The sequence below is a fragment of the Vulpes vulpes genome, chromosome 8 (assembly GCF_048418805.1).
Source record: "Vulpes vulpes isolate BD-2025 chromosome 8, VulVul3, whole genome shotgun sequence".
In the NCBI taxonomy this organism is placed as follows: domain Eukaryota; kingdom Metazoa; phylum Chordata; class Mammalia; order Carnivora; family Canidae; genus Vulpes; species Vulpes vulpes.
In genome coordinates, this window is record NC_132787.1 from 44,680,026 (window position 1) to 44,704,622 (window position 24,597).

At 40.9% G+C, this 24,597-nt stretch overlaps 1 protein-coding gene and 1 pseudogene across 4 annotated transcripts in view; one reads left to right on the forward strand and one right to left on the reverse strand.

The window, feature by feature from the left end:
• BCL2L13 (BCL2 like 13) overlaps positions 1–24,597 on the forward strand; it is a 92,875-nt gene that overhangs the window by 428 nt on the left and 67,850 nt on the right. For 2 of the 4 annotated variants that reach the window (XM_025995509.2, XM_072766381.1), the window contains exon 2: positions 11,000–11,165. The exons of the other annotated variants lie outside the window; for them this stretch is intronic. In XM_025995509.2, the coding sequence (XP_025851294.1) occupies positions 11,048–11,165 (118 nt within the window). In that variant the 5' untranslated portion in view covers positions 11,000–11,047. The remainder of the gene's footprint in view (positions 1–10,999; positions 11,166–24,597) is intronic. 4 annotated transcript variants of the gene reach the window in all.
• On the reverse strand, positions 24,195–24,364 carry LOC112917440 (small ribosomal subunit protein uS14-like; annotated as a pseudogene).

Sequence of the window (24,597 nt, forward strand, 5' to 3'; positions counted from 1 at the left end):
CCCACTGGTCCGCGGGCGCTGGCCGAGCGGGGCTGCCGGAGGCGGGAGCCGGAGCGGGGGAGCCCGGCCTCGGCCCGGCGCCGCCGCTCTTCGCCGCCGGAGCGTCCCGTGGAGAGCCGGTGCCGGTGCGCAGGGCCGGGCTGGGGGCGTGCGCCGCGGGGTGGGGGGAGCGCTCGGTGCGGCGCCGACGGTGACGGGGCCAGCGTGCCGGCCCTCGCCTTCCTTCCCCGGAGCGGCAGAAGGGCGTCGTCCCTTAGTCCCCGCCGCTCCGCCCGTCGCTGCCGTGACTTGGTTCTCAGACCCGCCTTCTTGTTCCTGAAGTACGGTTCTCACTGAGGCGTTTCTTCCTTTGACATTTATCCTCTTGCTCTTCCAGGGAGATTCCAAGGTTTCCCTTCATAACCAGCTAGGAAGGAAGACTCCCAGAGTTTCCGAGTTGAGGTTTAACTTGGGTTGAAATCGGAAGGATCTGGCCAGTCGTTCACACGCTCGTCACTGGGACCTTTGTCTTACCCGCTCCCCGCACCAGGATTTGTTTATTTAAAGTAGCGATCTCGCTGTCTTTTTACAAGTCTTAAACCGGACTGACGGCAACCGCCTCCGCCCCCCTTTTTTTGCTTTACTATGGTAAAGCCAAACAAACGAAGTCTTTTTGCGAAATTGTCAGTAAGATTTCCTCTGGAGGTTTGTGCAAACCAGAATGCTGATCTCTGCCCTGACTTGTTGTGACCTTGGATGAGTTGCCACACCCTTCTAGTACCTTCTTTTTTTATCTCCCAGAAAATTAAGCACATGTTTTTGTAGGTAGTAAACTATTTATACCTCGTATACGTAGTTGGGTAAGTGTACCGTGCGCATTTGCACCTGCCAATTGAAACTATTTAAGCCGTTATGAAATGTTCTCCATTTGATAATAGGCCAGTAAGGGTTTTGAAAATTCTTTGGTCAGGTACAACTTTCAGTTGTTTTTTTTTTTTTTAAGTGATTCATTTTCTTATGGAGGCTTGTACCTCAGTAGTTGAATTGAGTTGAAGGATATGTAAAGTTGAGTCCAGCCAGTTTTGTAAAGATGTTGCTCTCTAGCGCATCAATTAATCACTACTAAATATCTCATACACGAAACTTTTAGGATAAGTAATATGCAACAATAATCATCGTTTTAAAAATCTACTTGTCTTACGAAATATTTTATTTCTTTATTTTTAAAAAATTATTCTATTTCTTTATCCAGGAGAGACAGAGAGAGAGAGAGAGAGAGAGAGAGAGAGGCAGAGACACAGGCAGAGGGAGAAGCAGGCTCCATGCAAGGAGCCCCATGTGGGACTCCATCCCAGGTCTCTAGGATCAGGCCCTGGGCTGAAGGCTGCACTAAACCGCTGAGCCACCTGGGCTGCTCTCTTATGAAATATTTTAGACATAGAAAACAAATTTTAAACAGTCAATCTTGCTGTCCTGCTTTTTATCATTTTTCAATTTCATTTTGATTCATATCTTATTCCAAAGAAATGATCACCAAGATTCTTATTTAATATATATTACAGCGTCGAAGGGAGAGGTCTGTTACCAGACTAGCTGTTTTTTTTAACATCTTGAGACATAACTTTTTTTTTCTAAGATTTTATTTATTTATTCTTGAGAGACACACAGAGACAGGCAGAGACACAGGCAGAGAGAGAAGCAGGCTCCATGCAGGGAGCCCGATGTGGGACTTGATCCCAGGTCTCCAGGATCATGCCCTGGGCCAAAGACAGGCGCTTAACCATTGAGCCACCCAGGCGTCCCCTTGAGACATAACTTACAATTCACCAATATCACAATTTAATGGCTTTTTTTTTTTTTTTTTGGACTGGTTTTAGTATATTCACAGAATGTACAACCGCTGCCGCACTTTTCATCAACCTCAAACAAAACCCCATACCCATTAGTCATTTTTTATTCCCAGTCTCCTTCACCTCCCCTACTTAGGCAACCACGGATTTACTTTCTGTCTATGGACTGACCAATTCTGGATATTTCATACAAACAGAATTATGCAATATGTGGTCTTTTGTGACTGGCCTCTTTTACTCAGCATGATATCAGGGTTCATCCATGTTGTAGCATCTATCTGTCCTTTTTATAGCCACAATATGCCATAGTATGGATGTATGAATTTTCTTTATTCATCAGCTGATGGGCAGTTATTTTCACTATTTGGCTGTTAAATATTATGCTGCTATAACTATTCATGTGCAAGTTTTTATGTAGACATGTGTTTTCATGTCTCTGGCATATACCTGGGAGTGGAACAGAGCAATTGAATTTTATGTCTCCCTTTTATAAAGCTATCTACATATACATGGGAAACCTAATTATTGTGAAAGACTGTGCCTGTGGGGAGAAGGGGAAAGTGAAGCATTCCTCTATAAAGTACCTTATCTTTGAATCCCAACTGCTGAGTGAAAACATTTTGGGACAGCTCTTAAAACAAGATTGAACTAGAGCATTTCAATTAAGCATGTTTCAGTAGGAAAGGGACTGTCTACACTAGAATATTTAGTGTCTGCTGAGTTTTAAAAATGACACCTTTGCCCAGTTGCATTTCTCAGCTGGGTGGAGTGAATTTTTTTTTTTTTTTAAGATTTTATTTATTCACGAGACATAGAGAGGCAGAGACACAGGCAGAGGGAGAAGCAGGCTTCACGAAAGGAGCCTGATGTGGGGCTCAATCCCAGGACCCCGTGATCACGCCCTGAGCCAAAGGCAGCCGCTCAGCTGCTAAGCCACCCAGGTGTCCTGGTCAGGTGAATTTTTAAATTTCACAGTTTTTATTAGGATTATTTCATTTTTCTTCTCTTATTTTAGAGAAAGTCCTAGAATTCTATAGGGGCTAATAAAGTATGAATCTTTAAAAATGAAAGTTACTGTACTTAATGTTAATTTGTGGAACTTGAAACAAACTCTCTACTAAACCACCAGTGAGTCTGGAGAGTAGAGATCTTGTAACCCAAAAACTTTGTTAATGTTTAAAATTCCAGAGTTTTGGGAAGCCCCGGTGGCCCAGTGGTTTGGCCCCGCCTTCGGCCCGCGTCTGGTCCTGGAGAGCCGGGATAGGGAGCCTGCTTCTCCCTCTGCCTGTGTCTCTGCCTCTCTCTCTCTCTCTCTCTCTCTCTCTCTCTCTCTATGTCTGTCATGAATAAATAAATAAGATCTTTTAAAAAATAAAATAAAATTCCAGAGTTTTGATTTGTGATTGAGTTATCTGTGGATTTTTTATTTTTCTTTTTGTAAATGGATTATGGATCTGTTCAACTCTATTACTGGAGTATATGAGTCTTATTATAATTTTAGTGGATGGAAATGGTCTAAAAACAAAGCTTCTTGAAATAATTAAAACATGTTAAATTGTAATGTATTTCTGTTTTGGCTCATTGGAGTTAAGGAATACAATAAAGCTATGGTATTGTAAATAGTATGCCTGAAGTGGGTCCTGGAAATGTCTATTTTCCACAAGCATCCAAGGTGATTATGATCAGATGAGTTTGGGAAACAACTAAAAAACTCTCGTGTTGCAGATTTGCTTTCCATAAGAATTTAAAGTAGAGTTTAATAGTTGCTACCTACCTTCTGGTTATAGTTCATAAAATAGGCTTTAATTCCTGTAGTACCATCAGTGCGGGCATCCTGGAATTTGCACTGGTATTCATGATGTATTCAGATGTATTCATGATAGAAATCTGGTTAAAAATAAATAAAGCAAAGTATTTATTGTAAGTTGTGAATGTTACATTTGTTACTGAAGGATGTTTTATTTCTGCCTGGTTTTGGAGACACCACCAAATGAATGTATAAACATAGGATTAAGTTACTCCAAGCTTCCTCCTGCTGTCCATTTGGCCGGCACCTGCTTGTAACTTAATAGAGGAGCAAACTAAAGGTGTAAGGCAGAGAAGGAAACAACTGGTAACAACAGATATAGTCAGTGGCTTGTTAGATTTGTGCAAAAGTTAGTTTTTATATTTATTTTCTAAAATTTTTATTAGTTTTAAGTAAGCTCTATGCCCAACACCAGGTTTGAACTCATGACAATACCAAAATCAAGAGTTGCATGTTCCACTGACGGAGCTAGCCAGACACTCCAGTAGTTTTGTTTGTTTGTTTTTAAATATTTTATTTATTTATTCATGAGGGACACGGAGAGAGAGAGACAGAGACACAGGCAGAGGGAGAAGCAGGCTCCACGCAGGGAGCCAGAGTGGGACTTGATCCCCGGTCTCCAGGATCACCCCTGGGCTGAAGGTGGCGCTAAACCGCTGAGCCAGCTGGGCTGCCCAGGAGTTGTTGTTGTTGTTGTTGTTGTTTTTTTTTTTTTTTTTATGATAGTCACAGAAAGATAGAGAGAGGCAGAGACACAGGCAGAGGGAGAAGCAGGCTCCATGCACTGGGAGCCCGACGTGGGACTCGATCCCGGGTCTCCAGGATCGCGCCCTGGGCCAAAGGCAGGCGCCAAACCGCTGCACCACCCAGGGATCCCTGCCCAGGAGTTTTTATATTTAAAACTATATTTAAACTTCAGGATACAAGAGCGCTTATACCTAATTTGAATTCTAAAAGAGTCTGCTAAACAAGATTTAGAGTAAATTAACTATGTTCTTATAATTTAAAAAGAAGCTTGAGATGTCCTACAGGTGAAATGCACTCTGTATTGGTGAGGCAGTAGTGGTGTGAACCTGAGCATTTTACCTGCTTCCAGGAGAGATCTGAGTGGTGATCTCAGATCATGTTTACCTTTCATCCGATCTTTTTCCTTTTTTCCCCTTGCCCCATTCTTTTTAAAGATTTTTAATTTTTTTTTTAATTTGTCAGCACAGTAGGGGAGCAGCAGGGAGGGGGAGAAGGAGAAGCAGGCTCCCTGAGGCCCAATTTCAGGACCCTGGGATCATGACCTCAGCCAAAAGCAGATGCTTAAGGGACTGAGCCGCCCAGGTGCCCCTCCTTGCCCCATCCTTAAAATTGACAAATTTGCTTCTTTCAGTAGTCCCTTTGAAAAAACACCTTGTCTACCATTTCTTCCTCTTGTTATTAGTGTTTTCACTTCTGCATTCTTCTCACCCAGCACATTGCCTGGTATGCAGTAAATATGCCTTGAGTTCAGAACTGAACAACGTATCTAACCAAGTGATTACACTGTTAACTAGCGGTATGATTTTGTGCAAATAAATTGTTCTTGATTCTCCATCAGTAAAATTAAGACTTACCTTTTCCCCGTAGCATAGAGGATTACTATGACAACATGTGGAAGAATGCTTCAAAATAGAGATCTCGTGCAGATGTAATTTATTTATATTTGTTCAAAACGCAAGGGCCCATTGTGCAAGTCTGTTGACTGCACTACAGAATGTTGCAAAGGAAGTGCATGCCCTCTCTTCTCAGAAAACCCTTAGAGTACATGACCCTGTAGTAGTGCAGTGGAGTTTATATTTTGCATATTCTCAGTGCCTTTGTTCTATATATTTTTTTAAAGATTTTATTTATTTATTTATTCATGAGACACACAGAGAGCAGAGACACAGGCAGAGGGAGAAGCAGGCTCCTTGCAGGGAGCCTGATGCAGGGCTCAATCCCGGGACTTCAGGATCATGCCCTGGGCCAAAGGCAGGCGCTAAAGCGCTGAGCCACCCAGGTGTCCCCCTTTGTTCTATAATGCCAACACACTAGGTGCGTAATAGCGTTCCTGGAGTCTGTCTACCCTGCCACCTAACCACAGGCCTGAATGAGCTGCTTTGTTTCTCTATAGCTAACTGGAAGCTAAAGCTAAATTAGAAGTTAGATACTGTAAGTCTGTCATATTTAGGTCTGATATATTTATACTTAGATTGTCCAATACACATTTAAAGCCTAAAAACTACACTGAACTTGGGAATCCTGGGTAGCTCAGTGGTACCCAGGGGATGTCCTCTCCCATCCCTGCACTGAGTCATTGATACAAGGAAGATTGAAGAAAAAAAAAGATTGAAGATTTACTGAGCTTTATTGTTTATACTTTGTAATCTGAAAACAGTAGGTAATGTTCCCCTTTCCAATGTGAAACTATCTATTGAATATGGGTTTTTCAAACTGTAATACCCTTTTTCACTTTTGACACTTCCTACCCATTGAAGGTCACTAACTCTCCATTCAATCTCCTTAGATAATTTCATTGACTTGTATCTATGCAGAGCACAATTCTGTATCTCCAGTCCAGACCTCTTAGTATAAGGCCTTTTATGTCTGACTACTTGCTGTACATCTTCACTTGGACAACTCCTAGGTATTTTTAAGTTATGTATGCCCCAAAGTGAACCTGTTATCCTCTCCTAAACCAATTCTTCCTTTATTATCTGTTCTGAGAAATAGGAATAACACCACTTTCCATAACAGCTGCCTGGAGTATTCTCTTACTGAGTTAGTTAACAAATGTTTGAAGTTCTTAATTTTCCTGTTCATCCCCTTCTTTCTGGTGTTCTTGCTCTAACTCATGCCTTCATACATCTCTTGTTTAGATTTTTCCAATATTCCCCCTAACTTGTGTCCTTGCCTCCACTCTCTATTCTTAATCTTCTATACTATCTCTAGGATGATTTTTCTAGAATATAATCAGTTGATAATGCTTCTTTTGCTTAAAGCCTTTCAATAGTTCCTACTAGTGTTCTACAGTAGTTTTTAGCCTGTTTTACATCATGATCTAATTTGAGAATCTAATGAAAGAAGTGGAGTGATTTTTCTCTCCAGAAAAAAAGGCTCATGCACGCAGAATTTACATACAGTTATTTATTTATTTATTTATTTATTTATTTATTTATTTATTTATGATAGTCACACAGAGAGAGATGAGAGAGAGGCAGAGACACAGGCAGAGGGAGAAGCAGGCTCCATCCACTGGGAGCCCGACACGGGACTCGATCCCAGGTCTCCAGGATCGCGCCCTGGGCCAAAGGCAGGCGCCAAACCGCCGCGCCACCCAGGGATCCCTACATACAGTTTTAGGGGGTTCATTCATGAAATGGTTAAAATAATTCCTTGCTTATAGGATAAAACCTAAGCTTCCTAGAATCTCACGGTATACAAAGCATGCCAAATGTTGACTGCTGTTTACACCTCCTGAGCCTCATCCTCCTTAAATCTCAGGATTTAGCCCTGTCAAATTCTTTAGTTTTAATGTTCAAGGCAGTTTCAAAACACTTCTGTGCTTTTTCATGGTCTTTACATCTAAAACTCATCCCTGCTCCATCCCCCTACGCTGAGATGGCACACTGGTTTTCAGTTAATGAAAACCTAACTCATATTCCAGATTGGCTCAGATTTTACTTTATAAAGCCTTTCCCTACCTTTTCCCTTTTCCAGGGAGACTTTCCTGCTTCTTTTGAGTTGCCTTGTCTTATTCCGTGGATCCTGACTTACAGAACTTCCTTATTTTGATTTATTTGCATATTTTTACTTTACTTGTCAAAAACTGCAGAAAGGCAGGTGGTTTATCTTAATTACTGTCTTTGTGCCTAATGTCTGTAGAGTACCTTGTATCTTAGGAAATGTGTGTGGAATGAACACACAGTTATCAGAAGGCATTGTCTTCTGTTTCAGTAGATGTAATTACTAGGTCCATATGAGGATTTTGCAGAACGTGAAGATTTTTCTAAACTATAAATTTCTTAATCTTCACATAAAAGTAGTGCATTACAGTTGTTGGGGAACTGCCTCACAAGTCTGAAGAAAATTAGGTTCCAATGTGGCCCTTGTTCCAGTTAGGTCTTGGTTGCCAATAACACAAAGTCATTCTAGCTTATTTAAGCAGGAAAATAACTCAGGAAAAGGGCATTGGGTAGCTCACAGAATGGATGGGAAAGCTGGAAAATTAGGTTTGGGAAACAGGCAAGAGCCAAGGGAGACTCAGCTGCTGAGTCGGCCAGGATCAGGCCAAGGAATAGGAGTTAGAACACTGCTATCCGATATGCCTGCTGCCTCTGCTGACCTAGTACCACAGCCTTCTCCATGAATTATCTTTAGTTTAAATGTCCTTCCATATTCTAGATCCTAGTAGGAGTCTCTGACTTGGCTGAACCTAGATCACATACCCTACATGCCACAAAACAAAACAATGGGAAAGAAGAAGTATAGCTCATTTTAGCTTTTGTAGTGGGGGCTGGAGATCTGTTTCCTATCAAGACAGACACAATGTTGGATGCTCCCTACATAGGAAATTGGGTTCAAATGGCAACAGGCAGGCAAAAAAAAAATTTAAAAAACAAAACAAAAAGGGAAGATTCATTACAGCACTGCAACTAGCTAGTACCTGACAGGCCTCAGAAAACTTATTTTACCTCTGTGGTATCCCTTTTCATATCTGTAATTTTAAAATTGTCTTCTCACTATTAGATTGTAACAGTGTAAAAGTATCAAATATTTTGAGCTTTTCAGAATAAAACATCCTGTAATTACAGTGAGTGTGGCTTTCATTCCTGTGATGTAAGCTGTGACACTTTCTCCCTTTCTTTGGAGTATGTTTTGATAATTTTGAAATACTTTCTGAAGTTAGTAAACTTTTAAAGTTGAACAGGGCAGTCTGAGGTCTACTGTTTTGATATAATTTGGTAGCCTCCCTGAAGATAGGAAGCAATAGGGACTTCTAAATGTTGAGCTAGGATTCCTTTTTTTTTTTTTTTTTTAAGATTTTTATTTATTTATTCATGAGAGACACAGAGAGAGAGAGAGAGAGGCAGAGGGAGAAGCAGGCTCCATGCAGGGAGCCTGACGAGGGACTCGATCCCGGGTTTCCAGGCTCACGCCCTGGGCCAAAGGTGCCAAACCGCTGAGCCACCCAGGCTGCGCCTAGGATTCCTTTTGATAGCCTGAAAAAAAAACTGATAATTGCAACCATAAGTACATTTTTAAAGATTTATTTATTCTTGAGAGACACAGAGAGAGGGAGGCAGAGACATAGGCAGAGGCAGAAGCAGGCTCCAGGCAGGAAACCCAGTGCGGGACTTGATCCTGGAACTCTGGGATCACTCCCTGAACCAAAGGCAGGCGCCCAACCACTGAGCCACCCAGGTGTCCCCATAAATACATTTTTTAAGGACAGTATTTAACCATTTGAAGCATATTTTTGTTATTTCTTTTTGTCTGTTTATATACAGCCACTATTTTCTTTTGTGTATTTTATATTCTACATGTATTTTTTCATTGTTTATCACTCTTAGACATTTCTCTTAGTTTGCTTATAGGTCTTAAATTTTGCCAACATTGCCTCTTTTTCATGTTATTAGTTATCTGAACCTCTTTTTCTTTTACTGGATATTTCTTGAGATCTTAAAGCAGTATTGTTTAAGTAGAAAACAGTTATTTGGAAACAATACGTTTGAAACAACTATTTAGGTACTTGGTAGGTAAAATAGCTACTAAGTCCATGTGAAAAGGTAGAAGCTGTAGTTGTATTAATTAGGGTACAAGTTAGGGTGCGTATGAAGAGATTTCAGAATGAAGTGCCTTGGGATGCCTGGGTGGCTCAGCGGTTGAGGGCCTGTCTTCAGCCCAGGGCATGATCCCAGGGGTCCTGGGATCGAGTCCGACATCGGGCTCCCTGCAGGGCACCTGCTTCTCCCTCTGCCTGTGTTTCTGCCTCTCTCTCTCTCTCTCTCTCTGTGTCTCTCATGAATAAATAAATAAAATATTAAAAAAAAAAAGAATGAGGCGCCTTCAATAGCATTCCTGAGGTGGTTGGCCCAGCCTGGCAGGGCCACTCTGCTGCACGTGGTCATTCAGGAACCCAGTTCCTTCTCTCTTGTTCCTTTACCATCCCCTAACATTGTGTCCTTGTTTGCATGTCAGAACTGATTTTCTGCCACATTCACATTCCAAACCATAGGAAGAAGGAGAGAGTCTCTACGGAGAGACCCACAGATTGCACACATAACTTCTGTTTGTATTCCCCTGATTCAGGCTAATCGTATGGCACAGTAAGCTCCTAGGGAACTGGGAAATGTGGTCTGCAGTTGTGTGGCTGTGGATCTAGCTAGAATTTAGGAGGCTTTGTTTTTTTTAGTTTTTTAAAGATTTTTAAAGTAATTTCCACACTCAATATGGGGCTTGAACTCACAATCCTGAGATCAAGTCATATGCTCTACCAACTGAGCCAGTCAGGTGCCCTTGGGAAGCTTTATTTAAAAGAAATAAGAGGGGACACCAGGGTGGCTCAGTTGGTTAAGCATCTGCCTTCAGCTCAGACCATGATTTCAGGGTCATGAGATTAAGCCCTGCATTAGGCTCCCTGCTCCACGGGGAGCCTGCCTGTCACTTTCCCTCTTCCTCTGCCTCTCTTTTTCTTTTTTTTTTTAAGTTTTTTTTTTTTTTTAAATTTTATTTATGATAGTCATACAGAGAGAAAGAGGGAGAGGCAGAGACACAGGCAGAGGGAGAAGCAGGCTCCATGCACCGTGAGCCTGATGTGGGATTCGATCCCGGGTCTCCAGGATCGCGCCCTGGGCCAAAGGCAGGCGCCAAACTGCTGCGCCACCCAGGGATCCCTCTTTTTCATGAATAAATAAATGAAATCTTTAAAACATTTCTTTTATAAGAAATAAGAGAACATATATTGGGGTGGAAGGAGAGGTACAGACATAGCTACTGTTTTTGCCACATACGTGAAAACAGAAACTAGGGAGATATAGAAGGGGAAATTTGCTTTTGATCTGAAATCTGAATTGATAAATTCTCACTTGTAAGTAAACTAAAGTTACAATTTTTAAAGATTATTGGGAATTAAAGTCTGAAATATGTTTATTTATTTCATTTATGAGAGACACAGAGAGAGAGGCAGAGACACAGGTAGAGGGAGAAGCAGGATCTATGCAGGGAACCTGACGTGGGACTCGATCCCAGGTCTCCAGGGTCAGGCCCTGGGCTGAAGGCAGTGCTAAACCACTGAGCCACCCGGGCTGCCCATGTAACAAACTTTAAGCTGAAAAGATACCTTTATGTTTTTTAGGTTTGCACATCTGTAAGTAGACCTTCTGGAGCTCTGCCAGCCAACTCAATGGCGTCCTCTACTACTGTGCCTCTAGGATTTCACTATGAAACAAAATATGTTGTTCTCAGCTACTTGGGACTCCTCTCTCAGGGGAAGCTACAAGAGACTCTTTCCTCACCCCAAGGTATTGTCTTTGGCTTATGGTGGTTGTATTAAGTGGTAATAATTACTTCACGTATAAAAATATATATATCTAAATACTTTGTGGTTATAAGGTCAAATCAAAGAATAACCCCTCATCCCTTCCATTCCCACCCCCTAATCCATTCCCACCCCCTAATCCATTCCCAGAAAAGACACATAATGCTTTTTAAGAGTGTGGTGATTTAAATGATTGCTGTTGGTACATGTAAAAATGTACTAAGTACATGTAAATAAACAGAATTTTATCCTTTAGAAATTTCATACACCTGGGTGGCTCAGTGGTTGAGTGTCTGTCTTTGGCGCAGGTCGTGATCCTGGGGTCCTGGGATGAGTCCCATATCAGACTCCTCGCAGGAAGCCTGCCTCTCCATCTGCCTGTGTGTCTGCCTCTTTCTGGGTCTCTCATGAATAAATTAATAAAATCTTAAAAAAAAAATAAATAAAAAGAGAGAAATTTCATAGTAGGGGCACCTGGGTGGCTCATTCGGTTAAGCATCTGCCTTCAGCTCAGGTCATGATCTCTGGGTCCTGGGATTGAGTCCTGCATCTGGCTCCCTGCTCCTCAGGAGTCTGCTTCTCTCCCTTTGCACCTCCTACCCGCTTGTGCACCCACATGCATGCTCTCTTTTTGTCTCTCTCTCAAATAAAATCTTTAAAACAAAATTTTATACTTAACAAGACATAGATTAGAATTACATAATTATTTTAAACATTAAGTTTCTTGAATTGACTTTTCTCAAGGATATTAAATTTAAGAAATGTATTTATCAGATAGACTTTTAAAAATATTTTAATTTCTAGATTTATTTATTAGAGAGTGTGCATATGCATACACATGTGCATGAGTTGGTGGGGGGGGGGTGGGCAGAAGGAGACTGAGAGAATCTTAAGTAGACTCTGCATGATAAAGGAGGCTTGATCCCATGACCCTGAGATCATGACCTGGGCCAAAATCAAGAGTCCAACCTTAACTGACTGAGCCATGTAGACACCCTGTATCTGATAGACTTAAGAGTTTTTAGCATAATTTTTTGTATTGTGAAGTTGTATATATTTTTCTGTAAATAGTTTACCAAATGAAGGTTAAAACAGTTACTGGAGTCTAAATTTATCTTATTTGTTAAGATGTAATAGCATCATAAAATTTTTAAAAGATTTTATTTATTTGAGAGAGAAAGTGAGTGAGAGAGGGAACACAGTGGTAGCATAGGAAGAGGGAGAAGCAGACTCCTCTGCTGAGCAGGGAGCCCTATGTGGGGCTCAGTCCCAGGATCTGGGGATCATGACATGAGCTGAAGGCAGACACTTAACCAGCTGAGCCATTTAGGTGCCTCCCATGATAAATATTCTTATCAATTGATTTCTACTGCAGCTATGGAGGTAGTTCTAATCTATTTGCTTCCATTCTAGTTCAAAAAAGGGTAAAGAATTCAGAAATGATGGAATCTAGTAGCCATTCTAACAGTAGGGATGACAAAAGATGTCTTCATATTCCTAACTTAAATACTTAAATGTGGGGCACTTGGATGGCTCAGTCAGTTAAGCATCTGCCTTCAGCTCAGGTCATGATCCCAGAGTCTTGGGATTGAGCCCCACATTGGGCTCCCTGCTCCTTGGGGAGCCTGCTTCTCCTCCATCTGCCTGCCACTCTGCCTGCTTGTGCTCTCTCTCTCTGTCAAATAAATATATTAAATCTAAAAAATTTTTTTTTCTTTTTTCCCTATTTTTTAAAAAGATTTCTTTATTTGAGAGAGAGAGAGCAGAGGGAAAGAGATGGAGATGGAGAAGCAGACTCCTTGCTGAGCAGGAAGCTTGTTGCAGGGCTTCATCCTAGGACCCTGGGATCAGGACCTAAGCCAAAGGCTGATGCTTAATCGACTGATTAAGGTTGGGAGGGCAGGGGCAGAAGAAGAGGGAAAGAGAATCTTGAGCAAGCTCCAAGATGGGATCCTGATGATGACCTGATGATGACCTGAGCGGAAATTGAGAGTTGGACACTTAACCAATTGAACCACCAGGCACCTCCTGGTGTGTTTTGTCTTTAAATACTGAATCATATTTTAAGTACCCCAAAGGAGGTTACTATTTTAATAAAATTACATCAATATAACTTTTAAAGACTACTAAAAGAAAATGTGATACCAGTTATTTAATTTATAATTTATAACCAAACTCAGAGAGCAACAATTTTACCTTTTTTTTTTTTTAATTATTCATTTAGGAATGCCTGGGTGGCTCAGCGGTTGAGCGTGTCTGCTTTTGGCCCAGGACATGATCCTGGGGTCCCAGGTTTGAGTCCCACATTAGGTTCCCTGCGTGGAGCCTGCATCTCTCTCTGCCTGTCTCTGCCCCTCTCTCTCTGTGTCTCTCATGAATAAGTGAATAAAATCTTTAAAAACAAAAAAAGAATTATTCATGTATTTTAGAGAGAAAGAGTGTGAGTCGGGGGAAGGGCAGAGGGAGAGAAGTAGACTCTGATGAGTGCGGAGCCGAATGCAGGGCTTGAGGCCATGACCCCAAGATCATGACCTGAGTCAAAATCAAGGGCTAGATGCTCAACTGACTTGAGCCACGCAGGCACCCCATCTTTCTTATTCTCTAATCTTTATCAATATACATAGTTTTTACATAGTTATAATCAATTATTTATGATTTATTTCATTAATTTTTTTTTAAAGATTTTATTTATTTGACAGCACAAGCAGGGGGAGCAACAGGCAGAGGGAGAGGAGAAGCAGACTTCCTGCTGAACAGGGAGCTCAATGCAGGACTTGATCCCAGGACCCCCAGGATCATGCACTGAGCTAAAAGCAGATGCTCAACCACTGAGCCATCCAGGTGCCCTAGTTGTAACTTCTGAAAGTGCTGGATTACATTGTTTTAAGACTTGGGTATTTATTTATTTATTTATTTATTTATTTATTTATTTAAGATTGTATTACTTGATTTTATTTTACACTAGGTGGCGGGCACAAAGCAATCCTCCTTAATCAAGTTGACAATTGGCTTCATTCAGAACACTTTTAATAATGCACGTAAAAAAAAGTATTCATCTTACAAATTGTTCTGCAATCCAAATATACAATAGCTTGGAAAACAACGTTTAGAAAACAAAAGCCAATGTAAAAAGACAGATTAAAACAACAACAGTACAGGTTTTATATGGCTCTGATTTTAGTTTTCTTACTGCATCATCAATGTCAGAAATCTGTTTCTTCAGCTGGCTCCATTGCTCAGGATTTATTTTTTTTTAATTTTTTTTTTAATTTTTATTTATTTATGATAGTCACAGAGAGATAGAGAGAGAGGCAGAGACACAGGCAGAGGGAGAAGCAGGCTCCATGCACCGGGAGCCCGACGTGGGATTCGATCCCGGGTCTCCAGGATCGCGCCCTGGGCCAAAGGCAGGCGCCAAACCGCTGCGCCACCCAGGGATCCCCATTGCTCAGGATTTAAAGAAATACCTTTTCTTCCAGGTTTCTTTTCACCTTCTGGATCCATTCAATATTCTCTAATATCAATTAGGACTTTCCCTTTAAAGTCCCGAACACTGATGTACCTCATTTTCCCAATCTGAAACATGTTATCATCTCTGCTGCTGCTCTGCTTAGAGGATGACAGAGCTCTTGAAGTTTCGCCAGTCTTTTGCTTCTTCATAGGTTTCTCTGGCGTAGCTTGCTTTTTCCTCTTTAACTTTTTGTCAATCTCACTGTCAGAATCGCTGCCAGAAGAGCTTGAAGAAACAAGTTCCTTTGATTTAGGCATTGCTCCACTCTTGCGGCCAAACTGCCTTCTGCTCACTTGCTTGCAACTGAAGACTTGGGTATTTAGACTCAGTGGACATATACCATAATAGACATACAGGGAGTCCAACCAACCAGATAGTTGTACTGATAGTAATTAATGCATAAATGGTTAGTACACCTGAGGTAGGAATTGTATTTGGGCCAGGATTTTGCTTTGGGAGGAAGATTCCAGGAATTAATTTTATGAAAAATGTGTGGTTTTTATTTATTCATTTATTTGAGAGAGATACTGAGTACACACATGCACAAGTGAATGTGGGGAGGGGTAGAGGGGGAGGGAGAGGGACAAGCAGACTCTTGCTGAGCATGGAGCCCAACTAGGGGCTTGATGCCAGGACCCTGAGAGCACAACCTGAGCCAAAACCAGGAGTCGTAGGCTCAGCCACCTGAGCCACCCAGGCACCCCTCAAACACATGTAGTTTTTATAATTCAGCCTCCTAGAACTCCATAGATGGCAAAACTGCACATAACAAGACTCAGTGGATTAGAGCAAGATAATATGTTACTACTCTAGCCTCGGAAACACCAGGAGTGTTAGATGATAGCACTGGTTCACTCTACCTCCAACTACCATAGGTAATATGATGAGCCTACTTGATGGCATTTTATGTTGTGGGCTGTACTGCAGCTGAGGATCCCAGTACTAAGGGCTTAGCACCTTTTGTAGTAAACCAGTGACCCTGTTTGAAAGAGTGAGCAGTCACTTTGTGGTCATTTTGACATCCTAACTGCCTTCATTACTAGTTATAACAGTGGCTTAGAGTCAGAGGACAGGTAGGCCTAGAGTTCATCACAGCCAGCAAGGACATATGGGGAGGCTTGAGTTTCATTGCAGGCCATTGCTTGCAACAGTCTACCCTTCAAAATGAGATGCAGTGACATTCATTGAGAGCCATTCAGTTTGTCTTGTATAACACTTGATTAAGGCGATTATAAACAGAATCCCATTTCGCAGGATGAAGCCATTGTGCAGTGTTTGATCTCAGCCGTCCACCTCAGGATCTCAGATTTAGCCAAGTGAGTAAGTCTCAGAGGGGACTAGTAGGTATTTTCAGATAACCACTTAGTTTCCTTTCTTTTTTATTTTTTAAAGATTTTATTTATTTATTCATGAGAGACACACAGAGAGAGAGAAGGGCAGAGACACAGGCAGAGGGAGAATCAGGCTCCATGCGGAGAAGCCCAATGTGGGACTCGATCCCGGGTCTCCAGGATCAGGCCCTGGGCTGAAAGTGATGCTAAACCGCTGAGCCACCTGGGCTGCCCCTTAGTTTCCTTTCCTTAGGTAGGGATTGTTCTACCTAACCAATAGTAGTATTCTAACTCAATAGGAGGTGTTGGCAACCATACATACTCCTCCTTGTTCTGCCAGAATGTAGTCCACGGTCAGTCTTTTACCCAGTATAACCCATGAAGGGCATTTAGACGTATCTGCTGATGTGCTATAGGCTTGTGACATCTCATTGGCTGTGGTTGCTAAAGTTCAGGATAGGCTACTGATTGTTATTTGTGGGACATGAATTCCATTATCAGGGAACAATACTTGCTCTGCCCTATGGAACCTGGAGTCAGTGTATCTCCTGGGTAGGACAGCCTTCTTTACCTGGAAACCCAATAAGGAGAATGTAGTCATTAACTCCCAGGAACATTGTCCATGGCAGGGCTAGCAAGCTGTAGGCCTTGTAATTTTAGATTTATTTTATGTATATATATTTTTACAGATTTTATTTATTTATTCATGAGAGACACAGAGGGGCAGAGACATAGGCAGAGGGAGAAGCAGGCTCCCTGTAGGGAGCCCGACGCGAGACTTGATCCCCGGACTCCAGGATCACAACCTGAGCCAAAGGCAGATGGATGCTCAACCACTGAGCCACCCAGGCATCCCTAGATTTCGTTATTAAGAAACAGTTTTTTAAAAAGATTTTATCTATTTATTCATGAGAGGCACACACACACAGAAAGAGAGAGGCAGAGACTCAAGCAGAGGGAGAAGCAGGCTCCCTGCAGGGAGCCTGACGTGGGACTCGATCCCGAGACTCCGGGATCACGCCCTGAGCCAAAGGCAGGTGCTAAACTGCTGAGCCACCCAGGCGTCCCTGTTTTCTCATTTTTTAAAAAAATATTCTCACCCATAATTATTGTGTTAGGCATGCCAATTATTTAGTCACTTCAAACTTGATAGGGACTCTTGAATAAACAGCAGCTGAGCAGTTTCGACAACTGTCAGTTTATCAAGAGCCGAAGAAAACCACTCAGAATTGTTTGCCTTGTAGTTCAATTGACTATTGATGTTGTTCCCATTGTCCTCAACTCATTGAGCAGGTGTTCTTTCCAAAAGACTAATAATCTTTTTTTTCCAAAGGACTAATAATCTTAAACTTATTTTTTATGACACATATCTTTAGCTGCTTTAGCTGAACAGAGTTTAATTAACTTGACATCAGTAAATGACTTTCCTTGCTTGACTAACAGCTGAACCACATAGAAACTTACTTTGGTTGCAGCCTCATTTTCATTTTTTTTTTTATGAAGAAATTCTATGATGAAAAGTTCCATTTTAAATTTTCTATTTTTTCTAACTTGCTTTCCTGTGACTTGGGAATACTCTGATGAGTCTGGTAATATCCGGATATTATGTGCTTCTAGCATAGCTCTAATGTCATTGCTTAGTAAGTACAATACTTTGCCATCTAATTTGATAACTAATGTATATTCCATTTTGCCTTAAAAGAACAAAGTCCACCTTTTTTTTTCTTGATTTGACATGATGGGTAAGGGATCCCTGGGTGGCGCAGCGGTTTGGCGCCTGCCTTTGGCCTGGGGCGCGATCCTGGAGACCTGGTATCGAATCCCACGTCGGGCTCCTGGTGCATAGAGCCTGCTTCTCCCTCTGCCTGTGTCTCTGCCTCTCTCTGTGTGTGTGTGTGTGACTATCATAAAAAAAAAAACAAAAAAAAACCCAGACATGATGGGTAAATAAAAATTGTGGTATGGCAATATGGGTGGCATTGCCGTGTGGTTGTATTGTGTCACTGTGGTACACAGCGCTACGCAACAGTGGAGCTGCGATGATGGAGGTGTGACGATACCGTACACACACTGTTGTAACCCGTTTCTGTCAGTGTAGCACAAAGTAACTATACATAATACATGAATGAGTGAGTGTGGCTGTATTTCAGTTACTTTTTTTTTTTAATTTTTAAAATTTTTTATTTGTTTATGATAGTCACAGAGAGAGAGAGAGAGAGGCAGAGACATAGGCAGAGGGAGAAGCAGGCTCCATGCACCGGGAGCCCGACGTGGGACTCGATCCCGGGTCTCCAGGATCGCGCCCCAGGCCAAAGGCAAGCGCTAAACCGCTGTGCCACCCAGGGATCCCTCAGTTACATTTTATTTATGGGTACTGAATTTCCTGTAATTTTTATGTCACAAAATATTAATCTTTTTATTTTTTTCAATCATTTAAAACATATGAAAATCGTTCTTGGCTTGTGGGCCATAGAAATCACGCAGTTGTGACCTAAGGGTTATAGTTTGCTGACACCTAATATCAGTGTGGGGAACTTTATTTTTCTTCTTATTATCAAGGAGTGCAATCCATTTATGCACAAAACTAAATGTTGTTAGTCTGTCCTCTTGTCACTTTGTTCTTTAATAATTTTTTTAATGTTTTTAATATATGTGAAAGTATTTAGAAAAGTAAAAAAAAAAGAAAAATTCTATAATCAAGTAATTTAAAATTATGAAATATTAACTTTTTTCTATTTATATAGGAACATATAAATTTGAATTTATGGTTTGTAAAAATGAGGTGATACATGTGGCATTTGGTAACATTTAAAAAATTAACATATTTGAACATCTGTCCATGTCAGTAAATAAATAAGTATCTGTAGTCTCCTGCTGTAGGACATTTAGGGTGTTCCATCAGTCTTTTTTTTTTTTTTTTTTTTTTAAGATTTTATTTACTTATTCATGAGAGGCACAGAGAGAGGCAGAGACATAGGCAGAGGAAGAAGCAGGTTTCCTGCTGGGAGCTCGATGCAGGACTCGACTCCAGAACCCTGGGATCATGACCTGAACCAAAAGCAGATGCTCAACCAACTGAGCCACCCAGGCATCCATGAATTTTTAATTTTATTTAATTTTTATTTAAATTTAAAAAGCTTCATGTGATTAGTGACTAGTGTGATATTATACACCCAGGTCTAGAATTCCAGTTTTTATTTTCCCCTCTAAGCCAGCCCCTATTTTTACAATAATTTGTTCATAATACCACCTGCTACCCAGGTCTGAAATGTAAAGTCATTCTTTAGCTCTTTTCTCTGCTTCCTACCCTTTTTATTTCTTTCTTTCTTTTTTCTTTTTTTTTTTAATAATCTCTACACCCAACTTGGGACTTGAACTCACAACCCTGAGATCAAGAGTCACATGCTTTGCTTACTGAGCCAGCCAGGAGCCCTTTCTCTTTGTCAGCTGTTCCCAGCTGTCCTGATTTTGTGACAATCCTCCCATTATCCTATAGGTCCTGCCTAAATTATTGCAAGTGTCTCCTAATTTTTCTCCTTTGCTTTATATCTTCCCCATCATGCAGTTTGCATGGTACAGCATATTGAACTTCCTGACGTTGCCTCTTATATTGGTTATTCCCTTCCCCAAGGCTACTTTAACAAAACTTTCATTGGTTTCTATGATCTGGTCCCATTACCCATTGTATCTTATGTCTTTTACGGTTTTGTATTTTGTTTTATTTTGTTTTTTATATATAGAGAGAACGTGAAAGCTAAGGAGGAGGACAGGGAGAGAGAGACTCTTAAGCAGGCTCCATGCCCAGCATGGAGCTGACACAAGGCTCAATTTCACGACCCTGAGATCATGACCTGAGCTGAAATCAGGAGTTGGACACTTAAATGACTGAGCCACCCAGATGCCCCTACTGTCATATTTTAAACATCCTTATTCCTCATACTGAGTTGCTCTAGAATGGTAGACTCCTGTCATAGTGATTACAGTAATGTTCATTAATATCAAATTCTTTTTTTTTTTAAGATTTTATTTATTTATTCATGAGAGACACAGAGAGAGAGGCAGAGACATAGGCAGAGGGAGAAGCAAGCTCCCATGCAGGGAGCCTGATGTGGGACTTGATCCCAGGACTCCAGGATCACGCTCTGAGCCAAAGGCAGACGCTTAACCACAGCCACCCAGGCATCCCCTAATATCAAATTCTTATCTCCTTGTCTGGAGCATGGGGAAATTGCATTTAGGCTGCACCATGTGACTAGTTCTAGCCAACGAAATAGGAGAGGTGTGACTTTTGTCCCTTCTAGGCTGTGGCATTTAAAAAGAAAGGCTAACTTCTTAGAGGTAAAAACTAGGTTCTACGGGCACCTGGGTGACTCAGTGGTTTTGAGCATCAGTCTTTGGCTCAGGTCATGATCCCAGGGTTCCGGGATCAAGTCCCACATCAGGCTCCCTTCATGGAGCCTGCATCTCCCTCTGCCTGTGTCTTTGCCTCTCTCTGTGTCTCTCATGAATAAATAAATAAAATTTGTAAAGAAAATAAAAGGTTCTTACTGCTTTCTTTGCTGCTTTCTTATGCTGTTATCTAAAAATGTGATGTAGACTTTATTCTCATGCCATCTTTAAATAGGACCTTTGTTAGCGTCCATTGGTATAATATGGGCAGGGTTTGGTTTCAAGTTCCTGAAGCAGGAAGCATAGGTTCCTATCCTGAAAAGGATAGGTTAAGGGAGATTCATGACACAAGATTATTGTTACATTGCATGTTTTTCATTTTTTCCTAAGTTATGTACTGGCTATAGGCTTTTCCATAAATAGTTTAACCTTTTCCCGAACTAGCTAACTCTTCCAGACATTTTTAGTTTGTGCTGAATATAGTCCCTGTTCTGGATTATATATTCTGACTGGTAGAAGTCTTGCTCACTTGCATACTTGATGTCAAACAACTTCTGTTATGCACAATTTTGCGTTTATTAACATAGAGCAGCTTGATGCTAAAGTAATTAATACGGATTTACTAATAAGACATTTCTTTCTCAGGTTATAAAGGAGAGTAAGTTCATCTGTTAGTAATGTGACTATCAAATACATGTAGCTGTGCTCCTGGTTTGTTATTCACTCAACCATAAAATGGTCACTCCCCATGTTCCTCTTTTCCCTCCAGCCCTAGGCAGCCACTATTCTACTTTCTGTCTCTATGAATTTAACTATTCTAGGCACTTCATTTGAGTGGAATCAAACAATATTTGTTCTTTTGGGTCTGACTTATTTCATTTAGCATAATGTCTTTAGGGTTCATCTATGCTGTAGCATGTATCAGGATTTCATTCCTTTTTTTTTAAAGTAACCTCTGTGCCCAACATGGAGCTTGAACTCATGACCCTGACCTCAAGAATTCATATGCTAGATTATATGGTAAGAGTATGTTTAGTTTTGTAACAAACTACCAAGCTGTCTTCTACAGTGGTTGTATCATTTTGCATTTCCACCAGCCACCTATTGGGGTTCCAGTTTCTCTGTATCTTTGCCAAACTTGCTATCATTGCTGTTTTTGATTATAGCTAGTCTAGCAGGTATGTGATGGTATTTCATTGTGGTTTTATTTTGTATTTCCCTAAAGGTTAATGATGTTGAACACCTTTTCATGTGCTTATTGGTCATTTATATATCTTTGGAAAAATGTTCTTATCCTTTGCTCTTTATTTTGATTGGGTTATTTGTCTTTCTTTTGAACTGTAAGAATTCTTTATATATTTTAGATACCAGACTTTTATCAGATACACGATTGGGTTATTTGTCTTTCTTTTGAACTGTAAGAATTCTTTATATATTTTAGATACCAGACTTTTATCAGATACACAATTTCACGTATTCTTTTCCATTCTGTAGTTTGTATTGATAGTGTACTTGATACACAGATGTTTTTAATTTTTATGACGCCTAGTTTATCTGTGTTTTCTTTGACTTCTTATGTTTTTGGTGTCATATCTAAGAAACCATTACTGAATCCAGAGTCATGCTCATTTTCACCTATGTTTCTTTTAAAAAGTTTTATAGTTTTAGCTTTTAAATTTACATCTTTAATAGGAGTGCTTGGCTGGCTTGGTCAGTGGAGTGTGCAACTCTTGATCTTGGGACTGGGGGGTTCAAGTCCTTTGTTGGGTGTAGAGCTTACATTAAAAAAATAAAAATCCTTGGGACGCCTGGGTGGCTCAGAGGTTGAGCATCTACCTTTGGCTCAGGGGGTGATCCTGGAGTTCTGGGATGGAGTCCCACATCAGGATCCCTGCAGGGAGCCTGCTTCTCTCGGCCTGTGTCTCTGCCTCTCTCTCTCTGTATCTCTCATGAATAAATAAATAAATAAAATCTTATTAAAAAATCTTTAAAAAAATTGAGATCTTTGGCCATTTTGAATTAATTTTTGTATATGCTATGAAGTAGCCATATAGGGGCATTAATTTGCATGGGAATATCCAATTTTCCTACACCATTTGCTAAGCTAAAAATTTCTTCATTTTCCCATTGAATGGTCTTGGTTCCCTTCTCAAAAATCAATTGACCTTAAAGATACAGATTTAGGACGCCTGGGTGGCTCAGCAGTTGAGCGTCTGCCTTCGGCCCAGGGTGTGATCCTGGGGTCCTGGGATTGAGTCCCGCATCAAGTTCCCTGCGGGGAGTCTGCTTCTCCCTCTGCCTATGTCTCTGCCTCTCTCTCTCTGTCTCTCATGAACAAATACAATCTTAAAAAAAAATACAGATTTATTTCTGGCCTCTCAATTAGATCCCATTGTTCTGTCTGTTTTTATTAATCTTTTTGTTAAAGGTTTTATTTTATTTTTTTATTTTATTTTATTTTATTTTATTTTATTTTTTTTATTTTATTGTCACACAGAGAGAGAGAGAGAGAGGCAGAGACATAGGCAGAGGGAGAAGCAGGCTCCACACACCGGGAGCCCGACATGGGATTCGATCCCCGGTCTCCAGGATCGCGCCCTGGGCCAAAGGCAGGCGCCAAACCACTGCGCCACCCAGGGATCCCCTGTTTTTATTAATCTTGATTATTATTGCTTTTGTTTTTAAATATTTTATTTATTTGAGAGAGAGAGCATGAGCAAGGGGGAGAGACAGAGGAAGAGGGAGAGGCAGGCTCCTTCGCTGAGCAGGAAGCCTAATGTGGGACTCAATCCCAGTGGCATCATGACTGGAGCCAAAGGCAGACACTCAACTGACTGAGCCACCCAGACACCCGATTATCGCAGCTTTGTAGTAAGTTTTGAAATTGTAAAGTTTGAGTCCTCCTACTTGGTTCTTCTTTTTCAAAATTGCTTTGACTATTTTGTGTCTCTTGCAATTCTATATGAATTTTAGGGTTATCTTATCCATTTCTGGAAAAAGGGCAGTTGGAATTTTTTTTAAAGGTAACTTTTTTTAAAAGATTTTATTTATTTATTCATAGAGACACAGAAAGAGAGAGAGAGAGAGGCAGAGACACAGGCAGAGGGAGAAGCAGGCTCCATGCAGCGAGACCGATGTGGGACTCGATCCCGGGTTTCCAGGATCACACCCCGGGCTGCAGGCAGCGCTAAACCGCTGCACCACCGGGGCTGCCCTAAAGATAATTCTTTTAAGTAATCTCTTCACCCTTAGTGGGGTTTGAACTTAAGACCCTAAGATCAAGACCATGGCCTGAGCCAGCCAGGTACCCTACAGTTGGAATTTTGATAGGGGTTGCATTGAATCTGTAGACCCAGTTTGGAGGATATTGCCATCTCAAATCAACTTTTTAAGACAGATTCTCATAACCCCATCCCAGATTTTGATTCAGGGTTCATTATTTCTAGAGATATGTACTGTTTCATTCTTTCTCAGCTTTTCTATCAGGAACAGATATTTGATCCTGAAACCAGATTTTGAGTGGGTGCATGATGAAATTTCCCTGCATTCTTCTCCTTCAAATCTGTCCTGTCTCAAATCTGTCTTCCATTGTGCAGGATATGTTGGGGAGTGGGAACACTGGAACCTGAAAACTACCATTGTGATTGGCTGTTTTGTACTTTTGTTTTTTAAACATTCATAGTTGAAGTATTTTTATGAACAATGAGTTAGCATGAGGTACAGATGTTAGATTTCTGCAGTTAAAGTAGGTCTCTTAGATGACCTATTCAAGGAAGTTCACTTAATCCAGCTTAGTGAAGCCTCTATCCTTTGTGTACTGTTGGAAATACTGGGGCACATATTGAGGCCGGATTTCCAGATCAGACCTCGCAGGTTTGAGCAGATATGGCAAGAAGGAGAACCCTGGCTGAATTTCCTGGGATGGCTCCAGTAGAGCTGCTGGTGACCCATCTTGCTTTGCTGTCTCAGAAGCAATGAGGCAAAAGGCTCTTTTTTTTACCTTTAAACATCTGTCTACTATGGTATCATTTGGGGTGCTTGTTTTTGCTATTGAGTAAATAATGGAACCATATTGTCTTTATGTTTAGTAGGTGTTTTTAATTTGATTATAATTATTTGGGTTTTCTAGAGCAGTATTTGTCAAGACTAATTGCCTGAATGCTATTTAAAAAAGATCATGGGCG